The sequence below is a fragment of the Alligator sinensis genome, unplaced genomic scaffold (genome assembly GCF_000455745.1).
Source record: "Alligator sinensis unplaced genomic scaffold, ASM45574v1 scaffold1295_1, whole genome shotgun sequence".
Classification (NCBI taxonomy): Eukaryota; Metazoa; Chordata; order Crocodylia; family Alligatoridae; genus Alligator; species Alligator sinensis.
Genome location: NW_005841880.1, coordinates 4,326,590 through 4,350,362, shown reverse-complemented (window position 1 = coordinate 4,350,362; position 23,773 = coordinate 4,326,590). Strand labels below are relative to the sequence as shown.

Sequence of the window (23,773 nt, the reverse complement as noted above, 5' to 3'; positions counted from 1 at the left end):
TGGGTGGGGGCAGCTGCTTCCTCTGCCCACCCGGTTCCCCCCCCCTATGGTGCACAGCAAGAGGAAGTAGGGATATTTCCTCCCAGCCGCCCGCTCTGGACACAGGCGCCTGGCTCAGCATCACGGCTCTGGGGCCTCGTTGCCTGCCCAGGACCGATCTCGTGAAACTTCAGCCTGGCTTTGTCCCAATCTGGGGTCTGTGGGTGAGGCGGACGTGGACAGCAACACAGAGGAGCTGCTGGGGGGGAAGTCGCAGGCTCCAGATGGTAATTCGGCTCCTGCAGCTTGGGGCAGTGGGGTTTATACCTTTCCTGCCAAGCTCCTCTAGCGGGCAGAGTCCAAACTATTGGGCAGAGAGCCTCAATCCTCGCGTGCTCTGGGACCGCACAACCTTGATGGCTGCTCTGCCACCAGGACCCCGCTGTCACTCCTGTTACGGGCTCAGCTCCCTGGCTTGCTGGAGGGAGTCTCCCCTTGCCGATGCTCCTGTTCTCCCGTGCCCTGCACCTTGACCCCGGTGTAAGGCGGATGTACAGTGCTACAGCAGTAAGCCGGTACCCTGGCTGCTGTCACGGCACCAGTTCACTTCCCCGGGGACCTTCTGCACCTCGCTGCCCGTAACGTGGCCCGGGAACAACTTTTGTGCGACTGGTCTGAATGAGCTGTGTGTCTATATTCTAGGACAGGGCTGTCCAGAATATAGATACGGTCCATGGGCGTATTGAGCCCCCAGGGATTAATCTGAGGCCCTTCCAGGCTCCCAGTCTTGGTGCCAGTCCCTCCAATGCTCTCCTGCTGCTCCTGCCAGTCTCCAGTCTCCCTCCTTTAACTTTTGCTGCCTGCCCCACCCTTGGCAGGGGGAAAGGGTGGCACAGTGCAGCCTGCAAGGCCAAGCAGCTCATAGGCAGGGGTCCCCATGCTGTATATTGGGTGGGGGGGGAGGCAGAGAGGGCAATGTGGGATGGAGGCCACATGCCATGCAGCTGGGGTGAGGAATTGTGGCCCCCAGAAGACAGACAGGCCTGTTGTAGGAGAGCATGAATAACTCAGGACACATTGGCCCACTGCACCGTCTATAAATCCCTGCAAACAGCTGGTTTGGGACTCGGCATTTAACTCCCCTACATGCTTGGCTGTTGCATCCACTTGGTCCTTTCTACACCATGCTCCCCTGTGCTGCACCCTGAGTTTTGCCCTTGCAATTCTCTCTCAAACGCAGACGCAGAGTATTTCCAAACAGATCACTTTTAATGGGGGAATAAAGGGAATGTCCGTTCTGATCAAGTCATTCATTGCAATCAGCGGGCCTACTCCGGCCCAGAATTGCTTCTGTACAGTCAGAGGGAAGGTGCCAGTCAGATAGCTGGCACGGGGCAGTCCTGCCCCTGGGACATGCAGCAATCCTGTGCAGAAGAAGCTTTGCATTTGCTGGCTCTGTGTTTGCCTTTCTTAGCAGACGGGTTACTTCGCTTCTTTTTCCTCTGGGGCTCCTGCAGGCCATCCTGGAGCGATGCACAGTTTCGGGGAGCTGGTAGCGCCCGTCCGAACTCCCACTTTGGTTCCTCATTGTTGGTTTTGATGTCATAGAAATAATCCAGGCTTGCCACTGTGGTTAAAATCTCTGGCACGCTGTAGGCACAGGACAGCAGCTCCTCTGGCAGCTTCAGTGAGCTCATGTCTTCGCATGGGAAGTCGCAGTCTTTCCTCTTCCTCTCGCTGGGCTCAGGGGGGCCGCTCAAGTTGTCCTTGGGGACCTCGGAGTCCGAGTTAGCTGGAGAGCAACCAAAAAGTTTCATTGCATCTTCCAGCAAAACCTTCTCGGGCAGGTCAAAGGATTTTTGTGCGTCTGCCGTTTCTCTTTCTTCAGCTGCAATGCTGTCCGGCGGAGGACAGGGCGTCCCCTCTGGCACCACCTGTGCGTTTTCAGCACCGGTGCTCGGAAGGGGATTTTGCTCTTCCATGCACACGTCCGGGGTCTGAGGGTTTGCTAGGAGGTTCTGGATCACATGATTTTCTTGAAGGTCTCTCCCCTCAGCTTGGTAACCATCAAACACTTGGAAATCCAGGTGGTGGCTTGGGTCAGGGTCGGTCGTCTGATTTAGCCTTTCCTCCAGGTGGTTGAGGGTGCCGACTTGGATGGGGGTCTCATTCTGGTTCAGGCCAGGCAATGTGATAAGGAGCTGGGGTAGTTTGTGGTCGCTCTTCTGAATGTGGCCTTCTTCCTGGAGATGAGGCACCTCAACGAGCTGAGAGTCGTGAAGTGGGTTGGGGACAAAATTAACTTGTTCCGTGACGCTGGTGAGGCCCTCTTGATTGAAATAAGGCATGATGTATTGGGGGTTGCTGGGGATTTGCTGATAATGCGGGTACGGGATGGTCTGTACAGGGCTCTTGAGGTATCTCTGAGCATCCAGGAGGTACGGGGTCTGCGAATTCGAGCCGCTGGGGAGCTTATAAACAGATGGCTGCACAAAATTGGTCGTTGCCCATTCTATACGGTATATCCTGGGATCGAAGAAACATCCGCAGGGAGCCATCTGGAAACCTGGGCAATAGAAATAAAAGCAGCTTTTTAAGCATCCAGACCACATAAGCATTCAGCTTGACTGAACCCAGCCCTCCCAAGTATGGGACAAATGCTAATGTAAATTGGTGCTGGTCTATTGACTTCAATGAGATTATGTCAGTTTATGCCAGCTAAGGATCTAGTTCTGCAATGGTGCATATCAGAGTCAAATTAGACACCGAGGTCTGGTCTACACTACATAGTTTTCCTGGCATGGCTATGGCAGCTGTGACCCCATAATGTAGAGAAGCCCATGGTATAACCTGGTCCAAGTCTGGTGTTTCTGGTCTGCATTACCAACTTTGGCATTCGGTTGGGCATAGGACTGGGAAACCAGAGTAGGTTCTACACCAGGTACGGTGTTTGAGATAAAATAAGAGGGCGTAAGGGAAAGTAGGTGTCCTCCGAGGGCACCAGAAAATTGCACATTATAATGTTCAGCCCAACTTGCTGGGCCTGACTCTTTACTACCCACCGCTGGCACAGCCAGGACCTTCAAAGGGAGTTATGAACTTCACTCGTATGCCAAGTTTGGCCTTAATTCCTCTGCTGCGTGTCCCATACCTGCAGGCGGCGACATGAGAACTTCTTTGTCTTGACTGGGGGTCTGATACAGGTTGGACGTTCCTGAAACAGTAACACGGGAGTTCACGTCACCACCACAAGCAACCGAGGCTTTATCTGGGGAACCGTTTGAAAGCGTGAATTAATGCAAACTTCAAAGGATTAGAGAAAATGGGGAAAAAGAGGAAGGCCCCAGAGAGCAAGTAGCAGTAAGTTACATCCAGGGACAACATGTGCCCAGGGGAGAAGTTTTAAAGGGGGACAGGCTTGGCAGCGGAGCGGAGAATTAAATGCTCTTACCTACTGAGGTCAGGTTTTCCGGGAGGACAAATGCTGGAAGTGGCCTGTTCGCTTGGCAGTCTGGTTGGTCTAGAGATCTGGCACCGTAGGTCTCCTGGTGCTGGTAGAACAGCTTGGGCTGCTGCATCCTGGCTGCGGCAGGTCGAATGACAGTCTAGCACAACTGCTCTTTGGCTGCGTCTAGGGCAACTGGCTCCAGACATGGTTGCCGCGGCTGGGAAGTTCTGTTTTGATGAAGAAATCCCAGGTAACAACCGAGGTTCTAAGTTCCTTAAGGTGCTGGGACAGGTCACCCCCCAAAGCGAGGGCTAGTTTTCATGGTAGGGACCTTAAAAAGCCTTGGTCCTGACATCGCTGTGCCCGAGGGTTGCGGTGTTGTAGAGGGACGAGTGTTTGTCACTAGCTGTTGCAACAAGGAGTGAAGGGGGATCTATGGGATTCTTATAGGGTGGCTCAAGGCTGGTGCCTTCTTCGTCTTCACTACGGAGTCAGATATTCTGCACGGCATAAACCAGATATGTTGTTTCATAGATTGTAAAGCTCCTCGGAAGATCATCGGGTCCAGCCCCCTGCACCAGGCAGGAAAGGTATCTGGGGGTCAAGCGACCCCAGCGAGGTGACCGTCCAGTCTCCTCTTGAAGATCTCCAGAGTAGGTGATTGCACCACCTCTGGAGGGAGCTTATTCCAGTCTGGACACCCTGACTGTGAAGGAGTTTTTCTTTATTTAATCTTTCAATGCCTCAACTCGTTCATCAGGCATATCCTACCTCCAGCGTCTCTGCCAGGTTCGCCCCCCACGAGCATCTCTCTAGCCTCTCTCTCAGCCATATTATATATCCAAGCTCATCCAAATCCCTGGGAGCCCCTGGTAGCAAAGGGGCTGATGGGTTCTGGTCATACCCAGGAGCAGAAGGATTTCGGAGAGGGAAAGTGTCCTCCGTCGTATTCTTTCTGATGCACAGAGCGGGGGTCTCGTTTGTGGAGGCCCAAGGACCAGCAGGTAATCAGAAATATTTCACTCCACTTCCGGATGGTCGGGGTGGGGGGCGCTCATTTGCTCCTCCGGGCAGAGGACACGTCAGCTGGGATTCACTTGTCACTTCGAGACTGCACGAGTGCAAGCTAGCAGACAAGGTCAAGAGCTCATGGCATCTCTGCGGTCTCTATTTCTGCTGTATCCTTTTTTGAGGCAGGGCGATGGGAAGGGAGCATAGCACTTTGATCCCCTCTCCTCCCCTCTCAGCTACTCAAGATGCAAAGCGTAATGGGTGTCGAAGACCCAAAATGAGAGAGGCTAGTACTGATGTTCACAAGTATTATGCCGCAGAGTGAAGACAGCATCCCCTTATCCCAGAGCCCCCCGGAGACCACAGTTTCCCCAGCATCTCGCAGGCCTGGGACATCATAAGTGTTTGCCTGTTGTCTAGAACCGAGCGACTCCCGGCGCGGAGGTCCCCGAGAAGCCAGGGCGAGGGGCTGTATTCTGCATCGATGTCTTATACATCCTCGTGAGCTTTGCACGGCTAGGAACATCTGCAGTATAGAGTTGCCGAGCCTGCAGTCCTACCCTCTCCCATTAGCCCTAGATTCATCAGCCCCTCTGCCACCTGACAGCACAGGGGATCCACCACCTTCTCTGAGGGTAGTTTGCCTTCAACTACTATTGGGAAGAACGGGAGTGAGCGACCACCTTGAATGAGGGCAGCCCGAGGTCTCCCCCCACAGTGAGAATAGGAGTCATTGCCGGCATTATGAAACAAGGCCGTGCTTAGGTGTGTTTTTGTATGTTGTGAGCACCGTGCTCATAAATGGCATCAGTAGGTGTTGTCCATTAGGGGAGTGCACCTGTTTTTCTTCACATAGAGCAAAGGTAGAGTCATGGAAAATGAGGGTTGGAAGGGACCTCAGGGGGTCACATCTAGTCCACCCCCCTGCTCAAACCAGGACCAGCCCCAACTACTTCATCCCAGCCAAAGCTTTGTCTACCCGGGTCTTAAAAACCTCCAAGGATGGAGCTTCCCCCAGCTCTCCGGGTAGCCCGTTCCAGGGCTTCACCCCCCTCCTAGTGAGAAAGTTAATCCTAATATCCAACTTAAACCTCCCTTGCCGCAACTTGAGACCGTCGCTCCTTGTTCTGCCAGGTGATGAATCCCTGCTTAAATGTAAAATCAACCATCTTGAATAGATCAGAGAAGCGATGGGTTAGGAAAAAAGAAAAAGAGCGAGACAACTGAGTGGGAATGATGGATATCGCTCTGTGCACGTGCATAAAGGGGCAGCACGTGACATCAGTCTATGTTTAAGAATAATGACTGGCGTGCTGTTTCTCTTGGGCAAGTGCAAGGAAATCTCTGACTTGCGAGGAAAAGGTTTGCAAAATTAAAAAGCCTCTATCCGGTGACTGAAATCAGACAAAGCCATGAAGTAGGGGAGGCGAGCGTCAGTGATGATCTGCCGTTCTTTCCATGCCCAGTAGAAAGCAGGTTAGCAGCAAATCCAGAGATGCAAGGGCAACATGTTTCATGAGTTACATTTTCCCCCCCGAGGGTGGCACACCAAGCAAAGGGACCCCCCAGCAGCGCCCAAACCTGGCGTGCTAGGATACTTCCTCTCTGCGCCGACAAATACGTCTGAACAGAGATTCGGTGCAGGGATGCTAAATGCTGATGGGAACTTCCACACTGCCGTCATGTCCAAATGTAAAACCAACTTCAGTCCGATAGGTGGTGGTGTGTCCTCACACAGCAAATACATCTGCTGGATATGAGACATATCAATGCCTTTTTTTGCAAATCAAGGGCAAGTTAAAGATAGAATTATAATCCCCATTTGCCGCCTTTACCAAAATTGGAAATAGGTAAGAGGATGAAAACTAAAACCAGTCCACAGCTGGATCCTGGCAGTCAGGTGTAGGCACAGCTGGGATTAGCAATAGGATCTGAACACTCGCAATGAAGTCTGAAATCCCAAAAGACGGATTTTCTTTCTGTTTCATGAGATGTTCTAACTGTGTCGCTTTTGTGAAATTATTACTCAAGTTTTAAACGGCATTGAAATATTTGGCAAACGGCATCAGATTCACTTTAATTTAAAAAAAAGCAAAAATGGTGATTTAACATGTGCTTGGATGCCGACTCATGTTTTCTGCAGAATCCGCATCCCATGCCCCTATGAAATATCAGGTGGGTGGGAACAGATGAAATAAGGTTGTGGAAAATTGTGGAAAATAATCTCATAAAAACTATCTGCTGCTTTACATGACTATGAAATTATAACATCTCTCTGCCAGGGCTGCCCTTTCCCAGACCAATATTAGTACTGGGGTGGGAGCGAGGGAGATATCAGTTAGACTCTGCTCTCGCCGTACAGTTCCCAATGACCACACTTCGCAGCTTAGTAGCAACCTGGAAAGCCTAAAATGATCCTGGCAATCAGGACTTGTAGTAGAAATAATATCTTTTATTAGACCAACAAGATTTTTGCAAAAAAAGTCTTTCATTTTGCAACAATTGTGTTGGTCTAATAAAAGATATCATCTCTACTATGAGTCCTGACTGCCTTTTCCTCTAGACCAATACGGCTACCACCTGGATACCTGATAAAATGATCCTGCTCGTTGCTGCATTCGGCTGAACTACGGTACCAGTGCCCTCTACCGTCCATTGTAAGGGAAGTCTCCCAGAATATCATTTCTTCCCGTTCCCCTGCCTGATTGACTGCTCTGCTTCCTGCCCTCTCTGCCACTGAGATGTCTGTCCCCTCCACAATCTGCCACATGCCATGCAGAGGTTGGTCACCCCAATCTATATTATTTTCTTTTTAAAATTTGTGCAATATTCTTGGATCCATCAAGGACAGGATGCCCAGAGCCTGCCGCTTCACTGGCTTGCATCTTGCGCGATTATGTGCACCCAATCCACGTGAAATGGCTGTGAAACACTACTCTGATCCGGTTGCATTTTGCGTCCTGCCAGACACTTGCACTGTATTTGGACAAGCGACTGCTGGGCAGCAGGGAATCGGATCATTGCTTGAGGGCATGGACAGGTGCCTCTCAGGGTTGGCAAGGTAGTGCAGCTAGTGGCTCTTGGGGCAAGTCTTGTTGGATACACCCTGTCCACTTGCCCACCTGGACGTTTGATTTTGATACATAGTGGAATTCAGGCTGGTTTTGGTCCCTCTGCTCCATTCTCCTGCATCCAACCCAGGCTTGCTGTGCTACAGCATGCCTTTATAGCATGGTCTCCAATGTGATAGTAATTTTAGCGAGCATCAGCTACCAAGTCTCTCTTCATCGTTCCTGTTTCTCTAGGCCTACGTTTGGGATTGTATTGTTCACTTGAACACATGGAAACCATTCCTTCTCGCTCCTGTTCTTATGGCACTTGTCTGGCCTCCTGCTTCGGTGTCTCGTTGCTGCTGATGCAGCACTCTTGCCATTGCAAAGTGAGTTCTCACTACATAACTTTCCCCCTTTGCTCAGCTCCTTGCATCTCTAGAGGATGGAGACATCTGCAGGTAGTGTTCCTGGATCCCATCACTCAACAACACGGAGATAAAGCAGGAAGGGAAGAAAACTTCCTCCCTGAGCCATGGAGCACATTAGACTTTCCCTGGAAGCTGGGTCAGACAATTATTATTTTAACCTGCAGCTGTATCTATGAATCTATGAAACATCTATGAATCTATGTATGACCCCCGGTGCTACAGGTTTGCGTCGCGTCACGACAGAGCATGTAAACGTTACCTGGCCGAGAGATGCACTGGAACCAGCCCAAAGCCTGGGGGCTGCTCCCAATATAAATGGTCTCTTCTGCACTACAAGGCTCCTTTCCACCTGGAAATATGCTGGCAGCACTGAATGCTGGGACCGACGGGTAGGCCTGCTTCTCCATCTGTCTATGCTGTGGCTAAATCGGGGATAAACCATTGCAAGACCCACTCCGCACCAGCTGCAGTGCTACATCGAGGAGGAGAGGGGCTGCAGGCCACCTGCTGTATGCACCTTTATGGACTCCATTTGCCAGCTACATGCTGCATCAAGAGCTGCTGCCCCCCTTGATATCCTGATGAGTAAATGCGATTCCTGATTAGACACAGAAATACTAGGCACTGAGATTCACTGAACTAAGGATCAGGTTTGAAGCGGGATCCAAACACTATAACTCGTACTCCCTAGGTCTATACACTAAACCCTGCCACTTCCCCATACATATTCTTGGTGCAAAGTACCCATAAACATGCCTTGAAGAACCTCTGAACTAGGCCATGGCAGTCTAAAAGCCTGTAATTAGCTCAATCAGGACTCGCAGTCGAGGTATCTTTTATTAGGCCAACAAGATGTTTGCAAAAACATTTCTTTAATTGCAATTGTAATTAGCCCATTATTTTTTGAGAGGTAAGGATTTTTTGAGGCGAGATCTTTCATTGGACCAACTGCATGGTTGGGATAAAGCTAGACAAGCTTTCAAATGCACGGCATTTTCCTTTCGGTCTGAGCATTATTTTTAAGTCTCCCTTCTTTCGGTCTGAGCATTATTTTTAAGTCTCTATTTTTAGACTAAAAAGAAGTCTCTTCTTTTTGAGTCTGTTAGCACATACCCCCAGCAGGGAAAATAGCCTTGCTGCTGGCGTGGCGCTTGATATAGCAAAGTGAGGTCTCACTGCATAACTTTCCCGGCTGGCACAGCTCCTTGCATCTCCAGAGCACGGAGACATCTGCAGGTAGTTTAAGCTTATCTAAATCAATCCCAGCTATGCCACTGGGCCAGCAAAAGATACCACCCCCCAAAAAAAAAAATCCTTGCCTCTTGCCAATGAAGTATTGCATTTTCTTTGTCATCCCTTCTTTCTAGGCTTTACTGCCCCCACCTTCAGCCCCTCATAGCTTGGATATTATTGATCCTGATTCCTCTTCCACTCTCCTTCTGAGTCACGTTTTAGCTTCTGGTTGGTTGTTTTTTTTTATTTTTATAAACCACTACGTAGCGAGCTCTTGAAGCATCTTTCCCCCCCAGAAGGAAACCAATTAGTGACAGCTGTGAAAGCAGCAGCCTGCCAGGAGCCAGCCTGAGATTCATCAACCCAATCCACAGAACCCATCGAGTGATAACGCCCTTCAGTCTCTGCTAATCCGCTAAACATATCTGAATCAATTTGCCTGAGATAAAAAGCCCACTGAGCCATGTGATCCCCTGGTAGAAGTGTCTGGAGTTCAGCTGCTAACACATCCACTTTTTCTTGACAAAGAGGCTGTGGCTGAAGACAGTCTGGCAACCACTTTTCTCCTGTGAGTAGCTGCATTAATGTCTTCCATTCTGTGAGATGCTCCCCAAAAGGCAGGGACGCTCTTGGTAGTGCGTAGCACACCCCTTACACTCCTGCCATGTTGCACAACACTGGTATCGATGTTCCAGGAAACCTGGGCATCCCTCTAGTCCAGCGGCTCTCAACCTATTTAGACTTGGGGCACTCCGTGGAAAATGCCAGCTGGCAGTTTTCACATGTTTTTTTGGCTACATAAAAATAACAGATCCATAATAGACACAGCAGGTCCGAGTGTTTTTTAACACTCTGGATTCCTGTTTGAAATCTCTGGGTTTCCTTGTGAGTCATGTCTGCACCCCTAAGGGTGCTAACATTGTGCTCACCCTCAAAGAGATCTCAAAGCACCGCATGGCTGAGTGCTCCAGCTGCTCTTCAGATGGGGCCAATATACAGCTACGGAAGAAGGAGCAGGCCTGATGCCATCCAGAGAGCAGGAAAGTTACTCCTCAGCATCATCCCTGCAGGTAGCGCTGACGTGGCTCATCTCTTCTCATCCGCTGAGTGTCTTACGGACGCACAGCTGAGCCCTGTGTCAAACGGAAGCACATGCAATGCAAAAGCAAACTGCTGGGAACGGATGAGGGTATGCTTGGAGGAAAGGGGTTACGGAGCTGAGTTTGCAGGGAAGTCGGTGGTTGCATTTTCAAAATGGAAGGAACAGATTTGAGGGCTTTCCCCAGGTTGTTCTGGGTGCACTCCAGCATAGGAAGAGCTGTGAACCCCTTGAATTCTGTCAAGCCCCCACCTGTTTCCCTCTGCTGTGAAATAGGAATGGGAGAGGCCTCCAGGCCTCATTCACCAAGTGCCTTAACATGCTGTAAGGCTCTGGGCCTGATTCCCTGCTCATTGCAATCATTTAAACTGCAATGAAGTAGGTGTAAAACACAGCGCGCCATTCTGAGGTGCCTTGTTGTAGAGCAGCAGCAGCAGCCGCTCAGGAGCTGGGATGGGAGAAGGGAGCTGGATCTGTCCCCCTGCCATGGTAGAAGGGGGAAATGGGCCAAGGTCATCATAATGGTTCCAGCTGACTCTTAACTGAAAGGAAATGCCTTTCCATGGGTCTTTCTTCCTGAGCTATAAGTGACATCCTGGAGAGGACAGTGTGTAAGTGATGTGGTCATGACTAATCCCATGTGGCCGCAGGGTGGAGAGCTGGATTGTTTCTGTGAGTACGTCTGGTCATCACAGCAGACACCACCTTTCTCCTGCCCCTTCCTTACAAGTGTTTAGGCACCTAAGGAAGGAGAAAGAGACTTAGTGGGATTTACAACAGCAACGGCTTGTATAGTTTTGTACCCTTCCATGTCCTTAGGTGGCTAAACACCAAGCAGGAGCTCCTCATGTAAAACAGACATCTAATCACAGGTGTAGATGCATCCCTACAAGTGCACTGATGAGAGGTATGACATACCTGATCTACCTGCAAATTTAATTAAAAGTGTGTGTAAAGCTCTCATGGCCTCTCCTCCTTCACATAAGCACCTGCACTGCTTAGCAGTTCTGTGGTAGCTGACCAGCCCCACATATTTGCAGTTTTAGCAATTTTTTTTACTGAAATTGTTGCCTTGGAGGCAAATAAGGAATTGACTTTACTATTGAACACAAGGCACTCATTTAAGAAAGAGAAAGGGAACTCCTCTATTAAGTCTCACACCTTTGATCAGCAGCTGAGACCGATTCCATTAAGTTTTCATGGTGCATCATCACCTTTTCTTGCTTAATTCACTCTCCTGCAAGATTTACAACGTGGCTGTGAAATGTTGGAAGCAAAGCGTGCTCGTGAGAGGGGGAATGCAGTTACAATTCGATTGGCGCGGACAATGATTTACTTTTCATTTCCTTGCCTGAAAAGTAACATGGACGCTTGCCAGATTATGGGCAGCCCGAGAACAGTAAACCAATTTATTTAGACAACTCTGTACGACAGGGGTCGGCCATCTACAGCCCATGGGTCAGATCAGGCCTGCAGATGGACTGTATCTGGCCCACAGAGGACAGCCGAGGCATTCAGTGGTGGGGAAATCCAGGACATGGGGTACCATGCAGTGGTGGGAGAAATGAGCTGAAAAGCAAATAGGCAGCGGCCTCTCTTAGACCAATCTGTTAATTTGGCCCGCTGCTGTGTGTGAATCTAGGACCTCACTTCACAAAGCGCTAAGCCCCCCAGTTCAGGCATAAGCCACTGGAAACTGCAGAGGCTCAGCATCCTTCAAATACACACCCAACCCCATTTAATACTGACATGTATGGTAACTACTCTGGCTTCCAGTTCTTTCGTGTGCGCTCATTTACACTTGTGTGAAGTGAGTGACATGCACTTGCTTATGCTTGGAGCATTTTCACACTGGCTTTGCCAATACAGGTCACACCAAGGGGGAAAGGCAATGGTAAAAAGATAGGCAGACGTTGAATTCTGACTTGTGCCTGGTAAGCAGTGATCTGTGGAGAGCGATTGCTGTTGTGCAACTGCTGCGTGGCGTTTGATCCTTTGAGTGGGATTTTCTGAAGCACGTAGATGCACAAGTCTTGACGACCAACAGGACTCGGGCACCTAAATTACTTGCAAGCATTGGGAAAGAAGCTGCCTTTTGCTTCAACATGGCATGAGGAGGTCATTAAATCCTGAATGTGACAGCCATTATAATAGGCCCATTTCTATTCATCCCTAGCTCTGGGCTGAGGAGAATGGTCTTTTTTAAAAGTAAAGTTTCTGTTAGGATGTAAAAATAGCACATCCTTAAACAGCAGATCTTCTCTGTGTGGGAAACTGATGAACCAGAATGAGTTTCTCTTACTGTCTCGTTGTTATTCGTGCTAGACAGGGTTGATGACGCAGCTGGGGGAAAATGAACTAGTTTCTGGTTGCTGTTCGGACATCATTGATAGATGTTTAAAATTTCAGCTGCAGCATCTTTCCTGTTGCAGCCAGAGGCATTTGTGATAGTTGTGCTGTGCCTGGACAGGTGTCATGTGTGCAGTGTATTTGCTCGAGTCTGATATTACAGTCTGACAAACTGGAAGAAAACCTCTGATAAGATTAGCCTGGGAAGGTCACAGAGGGTTTGTTACTCCACGTGCCAATCTCGGAGTACTTCAGCCCTTTTGGAACTACTTTCTCTTGCAGTAAAATTTTAAATGCCCTCATCACTCCTTTAAGATCCTAATTTCAATGCAAAATAATTGAGAGACCCAATTCTCCCCTGCCCCTGCACAGGCTTGGGAAGGTCACAGAGGGTTTGTTACTCCACGTGCCAATCTCGGAGTACTTCAGCCCTTTTGGAACTACTTTCTCTTGCAGTAAAATTTTAAATGCCCTGATCACTCCTTTAAGATCCTAATTTCAATGCAAAATAATTGAGAGAGACCTAATTCTCCCCTGCCCCCGCACAGGCTTTCAGATACACTTACTCTCTTAAACATTGGGTCTAATTCTATGAATGTGCAGATTGCCAAGCTTCATTTGGATTCAGGGGCTCTACACTTTGCAAAATTGGCCCCATGGATTGCTGCATCTTTGTCCTATTGCAGAAGGTGCCTTTTTGGAATAGGGATGCATTGGTGCTATTGGCAAAGACTTTGGCAAGTGGTCAGCCCTTGCTATGTAAGCACTAACACAAGATGCACGTGGAAATGCTCCAGAAAATTCAAGTTGTGAACTGAGGAAAGCTCCTGACCAAAAGGTACTTTATTATTCAGCAAAGGTCAGGAGAAGCCTTCAAAGACAGTGTAAAGAGCTATGCAGGAAGGAAAAAACAGTCTACAACAGTGGTTCTCAATTTTTTTTTTTTTTTAAAGATGATTCAAGGCACCCCTAGTTAGACTCAAGTACACCCTTGGAAAACTCTAGCTCTTACTTATTTCTTGACTATGGAAAAATAACAGACCAATTCTTTTGTTGCAAAGATCTCAAAGCCCAGAACGCTGTTGATACTATGGATCCCTATTGGTAATCTCTGGGTTTATCATCTGAATCATGGGCAGATGTTTCCACAGGAGCAGTCAGAGAGACTCATAGACATTAGGGCAGGAAGGGCCCTCACAAGGTCATCGGGTCCAGTCCTGCCCAAGAGGCAGGAAGTGAGCTGGGGTCGGATCACCCCAGCAAGATAAGCATCCAAGCGTTTCTTAAAAGGCATCCAGAGTAGGTGCTTGAACCACTTCTGGGGGGAGGCTATTCCAGACTCTGGAGACTAGGACAGTAAAGAAATGTTTCCTTGCATCCAGTCTAAAACGGTCTTCCAGCAGTTTGTGACTGTTAGACTTTGTCTTCCTGTGGGACGACACCCTGGTGAACAAATGTTCTCCCAATTCCTGATGCACATCCTTTATATATTAAGTATAGGCCTAGTATTGCATGGAAACCCATGGCACCCTTAAAAAAGGATCTTATGCATCATCTCTGTTTGAGAATCACTGGCTTAAAGTTTACGGACTAGTTTAAGACTAAAGTGAGACAGGTTCTATTCCCTCCTAAGCTATGCACCCCCCAGTGTGTCCTTGTTCAAGTCATTTAGTTTCTCTGTGCCTCAGATCCTCACCCATGAAATGGGGATAGTATTGCTCAAGTTCATAGGTGCATTTTGAGATCAATACATTAAAGACTATAGGGCAGAGTTTCTCAACCCATGGGTCACAACACAGAAGTGGGTCACAAGAATGTATGAAAGGGTCATGAACCAACATTAAAAATGCATTCTCCTTTAAAGGAGAAAAATGTGGGAAACTGTGGCTTTTCCCTTGCAGGCTGGCTGAATTCCACCCTGCAAGGGGCTGCCTGGGGCACCCCTTGCCCCACACACTGTGGGGCTGGGGGCATTGGGTCAGGAGTGAGGGGCACTGGAGTGGCCATCAATGCTTATAATTGGGTCCTGATATAAAAAAGGTTGAGAACTGCTGCTATAGGGAACATTATTGTGATAGAGGATGTAGAAGTATCTTAGGTAAGCTAGAACTGAGATGTTGGTAATAGGCTGCTCAAGGACCAGAGCTACCAATATTCTGGCATCTGTCCCCAATTGCAAGGCTACATACAGACAACACATCAAAACGGCAAATAAATAAATAAAAAGACCCATAACATTTTATTTGGTTCCCAAACACGGCAGGGTCATCTGCATCTCACCAGAGCACTTTATAGTCTTCTCTTGATCTGCTGGTTTAAGGATTTCCTGGTCAGTACTATCTGTAAGAATTCGCCTTGTGCTTGGGTAGGAAGGTGAAGTTTGTAGGAACAGGTCCCAAGAGCATCTCACTGCAACAAAGCAAGAGACTGGTATTCATTCATACCCTGATCCTCACGCTACCTCCCACCAACACCCGCTCCACTCCAAGCTGCGCCCTCTTCAGAGTATGAACTTCAGTCAAAGTTTTCTAACTTGGTGTCTAGTAATTCAACTCCCACAGACCTGCAGTAGGAATGAGGAGCCTAAATTCAATTTGTGCTCTTAAAAATTATCCTCCCCTGCCTATCCTGCTGCTTATGCAGAGCCACAGGCTGCTCGTGCTCAGCTATCAAGGGCCACATGCCTAACTGCTGTCAAATAATACAGCTCTACTGAAGTCAGTGGGGCAATGGAGGCTTCCATAAGCTAAGGATCTGGCCTATCAATCCTAATATATTTCATATCTCAGAACTCAAATTATATTTAAGGTTGGATAGAATATTTGCTCTTATTGTATTTTTGTGCCTTCTTTATGCACAATTCCTGGATGCTACTGTCTTTTCAATGTGATTTTATTACTCTTTTCCATTCCAAGACATATAAGTAGGGAGTCCCACTAGAACAAGCAACAGCACATCAGAAATTTTACATGTGTTGCACAAATATGTAGCTACCAGAGCACAGAACAAATAACGCACACTTCTACAACTGCCCTTCTGGGAAAAGATCGGTGCTTCTCTAAATATTTTATTCTTTTAAAGCGAAAAAAAAAAAAAAACTTAAAAAAGTTCTATATCTACAGTGAAAAGCATAGAACCGAGGTTTCTGAATCCTAAAGCCAAATAATCTCTGCTTGGATAATGCCATTTTGAAAACGTTGCTGAAATTTAGGTGCAAGACAGGTGTTTTCATTACCAATAAAGCAGACACAGATTAGCAAAATCAGAGAAGGCTACAGTCATGCTTTATTTCTCCTAACCTCCTCTATATCCATGAGATGGGAAATAGTAGCTGGAATTTCCACCTAAGCTGAGGCCGGCTAAATATCTGCAGAGTAATTGTCTGAACAATGACGACTTTTTGGATGCCATTAAAAAACGTTTCCTGCATCCCATAGCATTAACTCAGGAAATATGTAGTGTTGAGGGAGGAAAAGTCAACCAGCCCCTCGAGTCCATTGGATTGGAAGCTCTTTGGGACAGGACCCATTTTTTTGGTCAGTCTGCACGGGGCCGGGCACCGTGGGAGCCCAGTCCATGCCTGGAGCTTTTGGAGGCTGCTGCTGTACAAATGTATCGCGAGTACTGTGGAATCTCAGACCTCAAGGCATCACGTTATATTTTCCCACCCTTGTCCACCTCTCAAACAATAACTGGTTACCAAGTGTTATCAGAAAGACCAGTTCCTCTTAGGTTTCAATAGACATACCCAGATGTGATCTACAAAGGCATCCGTGGACAGATACCAACAATGGGAGGATCATATGGCACTACCAGGTTTAACCAAGGAGCAAGGGACTGCATAATCTTCATTGCTTACAAGCTGGAAAAGCAGATGTTTCTGCCACCAAGTTGGAAAAGCAGGATCAACCCTATAAAATGTGACGTTCTACGAACCCTCCACACTGAAATAAGATGGTTCTAGTTCTAAAGGCGCACACGAGCAGATACTGAGATTTAGCAGAGTCCAGGATTTGAACATTAAGCTGTAGGGAGGCAACAGCTGTGACCACACGCATGCTTTGTGGCAAGTGATGTCAGACATTTACCTTATTTTAACCCAGTCATCCACATTTTGGCTTGCCATTAATGTCTCCAGATAGTCTCTCCCCATATAGTAAGGCGGTCGCTCGTTGATTTTCTGAGGTAGATATTCCAATAAGCCAGCTGGAATGTACCTTACAATGCAAACAGATGCAGTGAATGTCGCCACATTTGATTAGTCTTCAAAACACAGACAATGCAAAGGCCAAGCAAGAAAAAGCTCTTTACTACCCAAGGTCTCAGAAAGTAAATTACCTGCACAAGAATGACAGCCATTCCAGCATGAACTTCCTGGTTTTCTCCACTCCCTGGGTGTCTGAGCCCCAGTGTTCGAGGCCATAATTGGTGAAGTTTTTGAGAATATCGAACCTTTCACTGGAAGAGATGTCCCAGTGTCTTTGTTCCTTGATTTCAGTGAAAATCCAGGGTTTGATCAAAGCCCCTCTGTGATAAGACAAGACGCTCAGATCAAACAGGAAAACGGTTGTAACCAAAGACAACGTGTTGGTTTTGCTATGAAGAGAAACCAGGGTGTTTTTTTGTTGGTTATCTTTTATTGGAACAACTGTCTTGAGGTGGCAAATTTCAATATTCTCTACGCTGTTGTTATATGGAAGTTGGTCCAATAAGACACACAAGAAAACCTTGGTTTTTATGTAGACCTGGGAGCATCCTGGATATAACACCACTCAAATCTTGCTATAAAATGTAACTTCAGAAACAGGCTTTTATGTTTGTGACAAAGATGACTGTCACCACAAAACAGTGAGTCACAAGAATCACAGAGAAAAACTCTAGTAAAAGCAGCTTTCCTACAAAGTGCAGACTTCGAAAGAGGACAAGAACAATTCTGCTAGTCTCGTTTTCACCTGGCTGTATTTTTAGGGCTTGATTATATCCTTGTAGGAACAATTCCCCTTGATTTCACTGGAAGTTACACATCCGGGAATAATTTAGTCCTGATTATTGTCCTTCTTCTACCTCCGGCCAGCTTTTCTTGGCCCTTTCTTTGCATTCAGGGATCTACCTAGAACCAAGGCAGAAGAGGCAGCTATCAGGTCCCAGCATCTCTTAAAAAAATGGACCTGCACACATTGTACACTGGAGATCAAAGGCAATGGGAGCTTAACACACACTGAGTGGTAGTGAGCAAATAAGTGCTTTGTAGCAGAGCTCCTGCATGCAGCAGAGAGGCAGTGAAAACGTACTTCTACCCAGGTAGAATCTCTTTCTACAAGGGGAGGTAGGGACTAGCCTTTTATCACAAAGGAAACACATGGTTTAACTGGAAGATCCAAGTTTTATCCCCAACTCTCAGATCATTTTCAGATACTGCTGACACTGAACAGAGCAAAGCTATTGCTCAATCATGACTGCACCTCTTTTAAAAGCTTCTCAAGGGCTAGCAACTCCAGTTGGAAACCATTTTAGGTCCTTTCAAACATATCAGACTCTAAACAAGTTTAAAAATAAAACAGCCCTGCCAAGAGCAAACCCACATTATCAGTGCTTTTTTCAACTTATTTCTGCTTCAGTGCAGCTTAGAGACATGAGAATAAATCAGAAATATAGCCACTTGCCTTGCAATCATAATCCCTGAAACTCCAGTCTGCATGGCTTGATTAGCATCTTCGTAAGATAAAATATCGCCATTTCCTGTGTCAGACGGAGAGAGAAACCAGGTCAGAGTAACAAACAAGTCAAAATGAGTTAATCCAGGCGAAGGATAAAATTTAAAACTGCCATATGCTCTGACAAGTGATCCCGTAAAATAGTCTCAAGGGTTCCCTGTTTATAGTCGCTCGTTTTGCCTTTCCAAGTAAAGAGATGTTGTTTTTCTAACCACCAGCCCTAAAAGTTTGACCACAATGTGGCTGATAGCTTCTTTCTGACTTGCGTGCTCCAAATGAGCATGTTATTGGTCATATTCTGCCACTATCAACCTTCAAACTCTATTCTGTTAACACCTGTTCAACCTCATGTTACCCTGGAGTTTGACAATAACTACATTGCTAATGCATTAAAAAAAAAGGTATGGGCTCTCCTGCCTCTCCGAAGCCAACAGTGTTTTTGTCAAAGTCCATAGCATGGACCTAGCATGAACACAGGGGGCTGGGCAGCATATTTATCTCTGTCCATTCACTGACCTGAGAATGGCAACAGAAGTGGGGGGAATGAACCTGTTGGGTAAGAGGGACTCATTCTGTAGACCAGAATTATATTCAAAACCTACTCATATCAGCTGACAGTACTCCACCTTTGGACACCACTTCATGGGTTTGTCATTGCTTGTCTTGTTACTTTAGGCTTTCCCATTGAACGTGTGTGTTCAGGTCTCTTAACATTTTAACTCTCCACAAATCACATTTCACAGGAAAAAAAAAGTATAATAAATCAGCAAAGAAACCCACCAAATAGAGGCATTGGGCTGGCTATTTTAGCACATTCTGCTATGTACTCCCAGTCTGCAACCTTTGTGTAACGCTGTTCTCTAGATCGTCCGTGAAGCTGAAAGAAGAAAAAACGACAGTGTTAGCACCTCTCCAAGCATCTAAAATGAAACAGAAGCAGCTACAAGCAATAGACTGTACACAAGGCAACAAATTCAGGGCACGCAGGAGTGAAAGACCCAGCTAGACAAAGCCTTGGGTGGGATGTAGTTGGGGACGGTCCTGCTCGAGCAGGGGGTTGGACTAGATGTGACCTCCTGAGGTCCCTTCCAACCCTCATTTTCTATGACATGCTGCAATAACAGAGAGCATAATTAATCTCCAGACTTCCAAGCTGCAGTGAACTGCAAAGAACTGGTTATCACAACTGAAGGAAGATGAATACTTTACAGACAAGTGCAGTATTTCAGCTGTATGGAAACTACAGGGATTATTGGCGTGGACAGATATCAGGATGTTGGTAACTATGATGTGCCCAGCTCTGTTCTCTCCCCCCAACAACAAAGCTTTGCTCAAAGGGCTGGGTTCATGCCCCTAGTTCAAGCATTACCAAAAGGACTGTTACTGGGTTTTATGTATCTCAAGGGCCACAGATAAGCAAAGAACCACAGATACAATTTCAATCCCCTGGCATCACCCACAGCAAGGTTCCTGTACCGTAACCATGGAAGCTCCCCACTCCCGGAGGTTGGGGATTACTTTATGAGCCAGGTTGACTTTTTCTTGCACACCAGTCCTTATCTTCACAGTCAGAGGAACATCCAGTACCTGTGGAAACAGTGTAGTGAAGCAAAACCAGACAGAAGAGCCTTGTTCAGAAACTTGCTTCTTTCCACTAGACATGACATTTACTCACCGAGTTCATCCCTCTGACAATCTGTTCAAACTTGTTGGAACGGGTCATTAAGGCACAACCACCTCCCTGCAGGATAAGATAGGCACTATCGTAAATCTTTGTATTTTCACCTAATCAAAGAGCATTGGTGGAACCTGCCACACAGATGCTTTTTCCTTACAACAAACAGAAAACTGGAGGTGCTTCCATCTTAAAGAGTCATTACGATCCAAACACTGCACCTTCTCCTTCAGAAGATCTGCCCTAACCGTGAAAGTCAGGGACATACAGTAGTGACATCCACAGACAGGACTGGCTACTGTGCCTAATTAGTTGTTAGGCTTTTTACAAGGTTAATGGGATGACAGTCTATGCTCTGTTAGACTGAGGTCAGACTGGGTGATCTCAGTGCCCCCTTGTAGGTGCATTACTTAAAAGACCTCTCAAATGGGATCCAGCTACAAAATCATTGAAGCATGTTTCAGAAGGAGACCAAGCTTGACTTTTTGATCCCAGGTTAACCAAAAAGCCACCTAATTACTTGTTAAAACAAGCAGATTTGATTTTAAATCACTGTATCTTCCTATAGGAATAGAGGAAGCAAAAAACAAAGTCGCTTTTTTAAGACAGAGATCCATTTATGGAAGGGATCATATTAGTTAGTTGCCTGTGATAAGAGGCCTTGGACTCAATCACCCAACAGGTCCCCTTCACTCCTTTGTTACTAGACAGACCCTGGAATAGGGAGGGTTAAACTCTAGGTATAGGCATGATGGTCCTCAGATTCAATAGGAAGGAGCAGCCTTTATGCTATGCTGAAAACAGATCAGGTATTAGGAGGTAAAGCAGAAAAACACCCATTCAGGGAGATGGTGGATTCTGCTCAACTCATTACCTTCTTATACACCAGATCAATTGGGCAGCCAACGTTGATGTCTACAAAATCCACCTCAATATTCTGATTTAGGAGCTCTGCACATCTCGTCATGGTGTCGGGAAATGCACCCTCCAGCTGCAAAGGCAAGACAGGACAGAAATCAGCCGAGGCAGATGACTTCCCTAGGAGAAATGCCCGAGTCTCAGCTCAAAGACAAGGGCGCTTGGGCAATGTCTCTCCAAATTAAACATGAGATTTGTACCCAGTTTCGCTCATTAGTGAAGCAACCATCCTGACCTGCACTCCAAAGAGGTCTTCCGTGCAATGCCGCTTCAGGAGAGCCCATTCAGATGACTGGCCTTGAAGCAAGTTTGTGCACACAGCCATTTCTCCACAAGTGACATCTGCTCCAAAGCGCTTGCATATTCTCCGGAAAGGGAGGTTACCGCACTGAGGGCCAGCCCAAGAGGAGAGAGTGAGAAAAATGATCTGTGCAGTTTTCAGGCAGAACCATCTGTATGACACCCATGCCCCAATTCCTTACCAGTGCCAAACACACCCGTTACGTCAGAACCAGCCTACATACCGTGGTTAAGGGAGCCAGGTAGAGTTTGCCTTGGATATCCAACTGGAAAAGAAAGAAAGGGGAAGAGCATTTTTAGAGCTTTCCAGAGGAAGGGTTATTGTCTTTAGTGTCACAGCGTCTCTGCACACATTTTCTCTCCTAATAGTCATCCGCAGTCACGTTCAGAAAGGCAGAATTTATGGCACTTGCAGAAGGACAATTCTACACTAGCAAATACCCATAAGGACCCCTCCCACTGTCCCACCAGCATGAGGGGACCTGTAAATCATTTATTACCAACTGAGAAACATCACAACTCTTAAAAATCCAACTAGTCAACTCCCTGAGCCTGTGAGAGATGCAAAACAGGATAGGAGGGAAGAGAGATAGGGATAGGCAGGAGAGGACTGCACGGTGCATGTGCATTGGTAACATCCCACTCTTACCCGCAGCCTGGAGACCTAGGGGTTATTCTGTGTATGGAGAATCATGCACACACTGAAGGCAAGGCTCAAACCTGAGATCCAAGAGCTGTCTAATCACGATGGACAGCATCAAACAATTGGATCCAGTTGTGTGCAGCATCCCTATCCCCTTGCTAAGGGTGTGAGATACCCACCTTGACTATAAGATGACCCCACAGATGAAAAAAATGCCTTTGAGCTCTCATTTAAACATGGATTTGGACAGACTTCTCCACCCATTGGCCAAAGGAACAAAGCCTAGTGCTTGTCCATGCAGAAAATACACAGGGTGCGCCACCCCAAGGCCATGCACAGCAGGTATATGGCAGCCTGTTTTTACACACCTCCATTGGGAGAAAAAAAAAAATCAGTCCTGCCCCATCACTTCTCTTTGCACACTTCTCCCCTTCCCAGGCACACAGGAGACCCCCCCCAACTGCTCTGTTCCTCCTGTCCTCCAGCGATAATATTTGTGGCTCTATCCACTTAGTGCCCCTCCTAGAGACACAGCCATGCTGACTAGGTGGCTCTTTTTCCTGCCTGACTCCTCCATCTTCCTGGGACAGGCACCTCTGGCTTCTCAATGCACTCACTCAGCCAAGATTCCTACACCCCCAAGCTGAGGTGTTTTAAACCACTTTGACTGCTGTCCAGCAGCCCCCAGCAGGAACCCACGTCCACCTGCACCAGAGCTGCCCCCATGGCTGGGACCCCCGCACCAGCTGTAGCACTTACCTTTTTCTTCTCGCATGGCCGTAGTTTTACGATATCCTCATCAGTCACAGAACCTATTGTTTTGACAGCAGAATTATCCGATTCACTCGTGGGGCAAGGGCTTTGTGGAGCCACTGGTTTGGGAGCATCTCCACCCTCTGTTGGTACCTGAAGATCTTGTGCTTTCTCTCCATGGGGTTTCAAGCCCACACTCTCGGGGCTGCTCCTGGATGCTGTGCAGTTTGTCACCCCCTTCTCCCCTGCTGAGCCACTTGTGGCCTTATTTCCCCCTTTGCTGCCAGCCTTGGCCAGATGACAAAGGTACTTGTTGGCTTTTTCAAAGCAAACCTTCTTCTTGCGCAGCTGCTGCTGGAGCTCCTTGCTGAGGTTGTTCCTCACCTGTGACTTCCCTTCCCATCGCTTCACGAGGTCCTCATTAACCAGGTTCCTGTAATCCTCCCCGAGGTGGGTCTTGGCAAAGCGGCAAGTGACTCCATAAATACACTTCCCAAAGGTCTGGAAAAGCACGCAGCTGTCCCCGAGATCGGCAGGCTTCACAGCCATGTACTCCCCCACATCGTGTAGGAAGCGGCACTGCGAGCCGAAGCGGCAATTCTCTGCATGTTCCTTTAATGACAAGCACGTGTCACTGATGTGAGACCTCCACCAGCCCTCCCCAGCAAATTTTTATGCTACGCAACAGAAAGCAACTGTTGCACTTGTTCACAAGAACAACAATATATGTCACTTCTAGACAAACTACCTGGACCCCTTCAAAGCAAGAATGAAGCCAGAGTTGGCTTTCTCCCGATAGTGGCTACAGATTCTTTAATTGTAAGCCACCTTCCAAGAATTTGGGTTCCTAATACATCAGGAGCAAGGGATATATTTTGCTGTGACGTGGATATGCTCTGCTGGAGGGGATACTTCAGCTGCAAAGCCTCGGGGAAGCTGTGTGGTATTTAAGCCTTGTTGATCTTTGTGGTTTTTGCAGTGGTGCAACCTTCTCCCCCGAGAATATAATACACAGTTTGCATTGGTGCATCTCATCCCAGTAATTCATACCAGTGCCAGCCCCATTTGGCACTCATCTGTATAAGGATTAGCACTGGGAGGCTACACCTGTGATGCTATCTATACTGGTGCAATTTTTCCTCAACTAGACAAGCCCTAAGGGAAGGTTCA

At 47.4% G+C, this 23,773-nt stretch overlaps 2 protein-coding genes across 5 annotated transcripts in view; both read right to left on the bottom strand.

The window, feature by feature from the left end:
- Positions 1 to 1,258: 1,258 nt before the first annotated feature.
- PRR22 (proline rich 22) lies at positions 1,259 to 3,597 on the bottom strand. The gene is made up of 3 exons (XM_025196576.1): positions 3,431 to 3,597; positions 3,131 to 3,193; positions 1,259 to 2,545 (listed from the first exon to the last, which is right to left on the bottom strand). The coding sequence occupies exons 1-3, from the start codon at positions 3,555 to 3,557 to the stop codon at positions 1,356 to 1,358; spliced, it is 1,380 nt and encodes a 459-aa protein (XP_025052361.1). The 5' UTR covers positions 3,558 to 3,597; the 3' UTR covers positions 1,259 to 1,355.
- An 11,221-nt stretch (positions 3,598 to 14,818) lies between these two features.
- Positions 14,819 to 23,773, bottom strand: part of DUS3L (dihydrouridine synthase 3 like) — a 10,639-nt gene continuing 1,684 nt past the window's right edge. Inside the window, exons 3-13 of one of the 4 annotated variants that reach the window (XM_025196571.1) lie at positions 22,610 to 23,215; positions 21,432 to 21,473; positions 21,143 to 21,295; positions 20,864 to 20,980; positions 19,990 to 20,055; positions 19,791 to 19,901; positions 19,095 to 19,191; positions 18,264 to 18,339; positions 16,939 to 17,196; positions 16,689 to 16,817; positions 14,819 to 15,009 (exon numbers count right to left, since the gene is read on the bottom strand). In XM_025196571.1, the coding sequence (XP_025052356.1) occupies positions 14,937 to 15,009; positions 16,689 to 16,817; positions 16,939 to 17,196; positions 18,264 to 18,339; positions 19,095 to 19,191; positions 19,791 to 19,901; positions 19,990 to 20,055; positions 20,864 to 20,980; positions 21,143 to 21,295; positions 21,432 to 21,473; positions 22,610 to 23,215 (1,728 nt within the window). In that variant the 3' untranslated portion in view covers positions 14,819 to 14,936. Of the gene's footprint in view, positions 15,010 to 16,688; positions 16,818 to 16,938; positions 17,197 to 17,219; positions 17,711 to 18,263; positions 18,340 to 19,094; positions 19,192 to 19,790; positions 19,902 to 19,989; positions 20,056 to 20,863; positions 20,981 to 21,142; positions 21,296 to 21,431; positions 21,474 to 22,609; positions 23,216 to 23,773 lie in introns of those variants that run through there. The other 3 variants (XM_006017520.3, XM_025196572.1, XM_006017521.3) reach the window with 3 other exon arrangements.

Coding starts and splice junctions, on each gene's coding strand:
- PRR22 (XM_025196576.1), bottom strand. CDS start 3,557: ATGCAGCAGCCCAAGCTGTTCTACCAGCACCAGGAGACCTACGGTGCC. Junction 3,194..3,430: donor GGAAAACCTGACCTCAGTAG/GTAAGAGCATTT, acceptor TTACTGTTTCAG/GAACGTCCAACCTGTATCAG. Junction 2,546..3,130: donor TCTCATGTCGCCGCCTGCAG/GTATGGGACACG, acceptor TCTATTGCCCAG/GTTTCCAGATGGCTCCCTGC.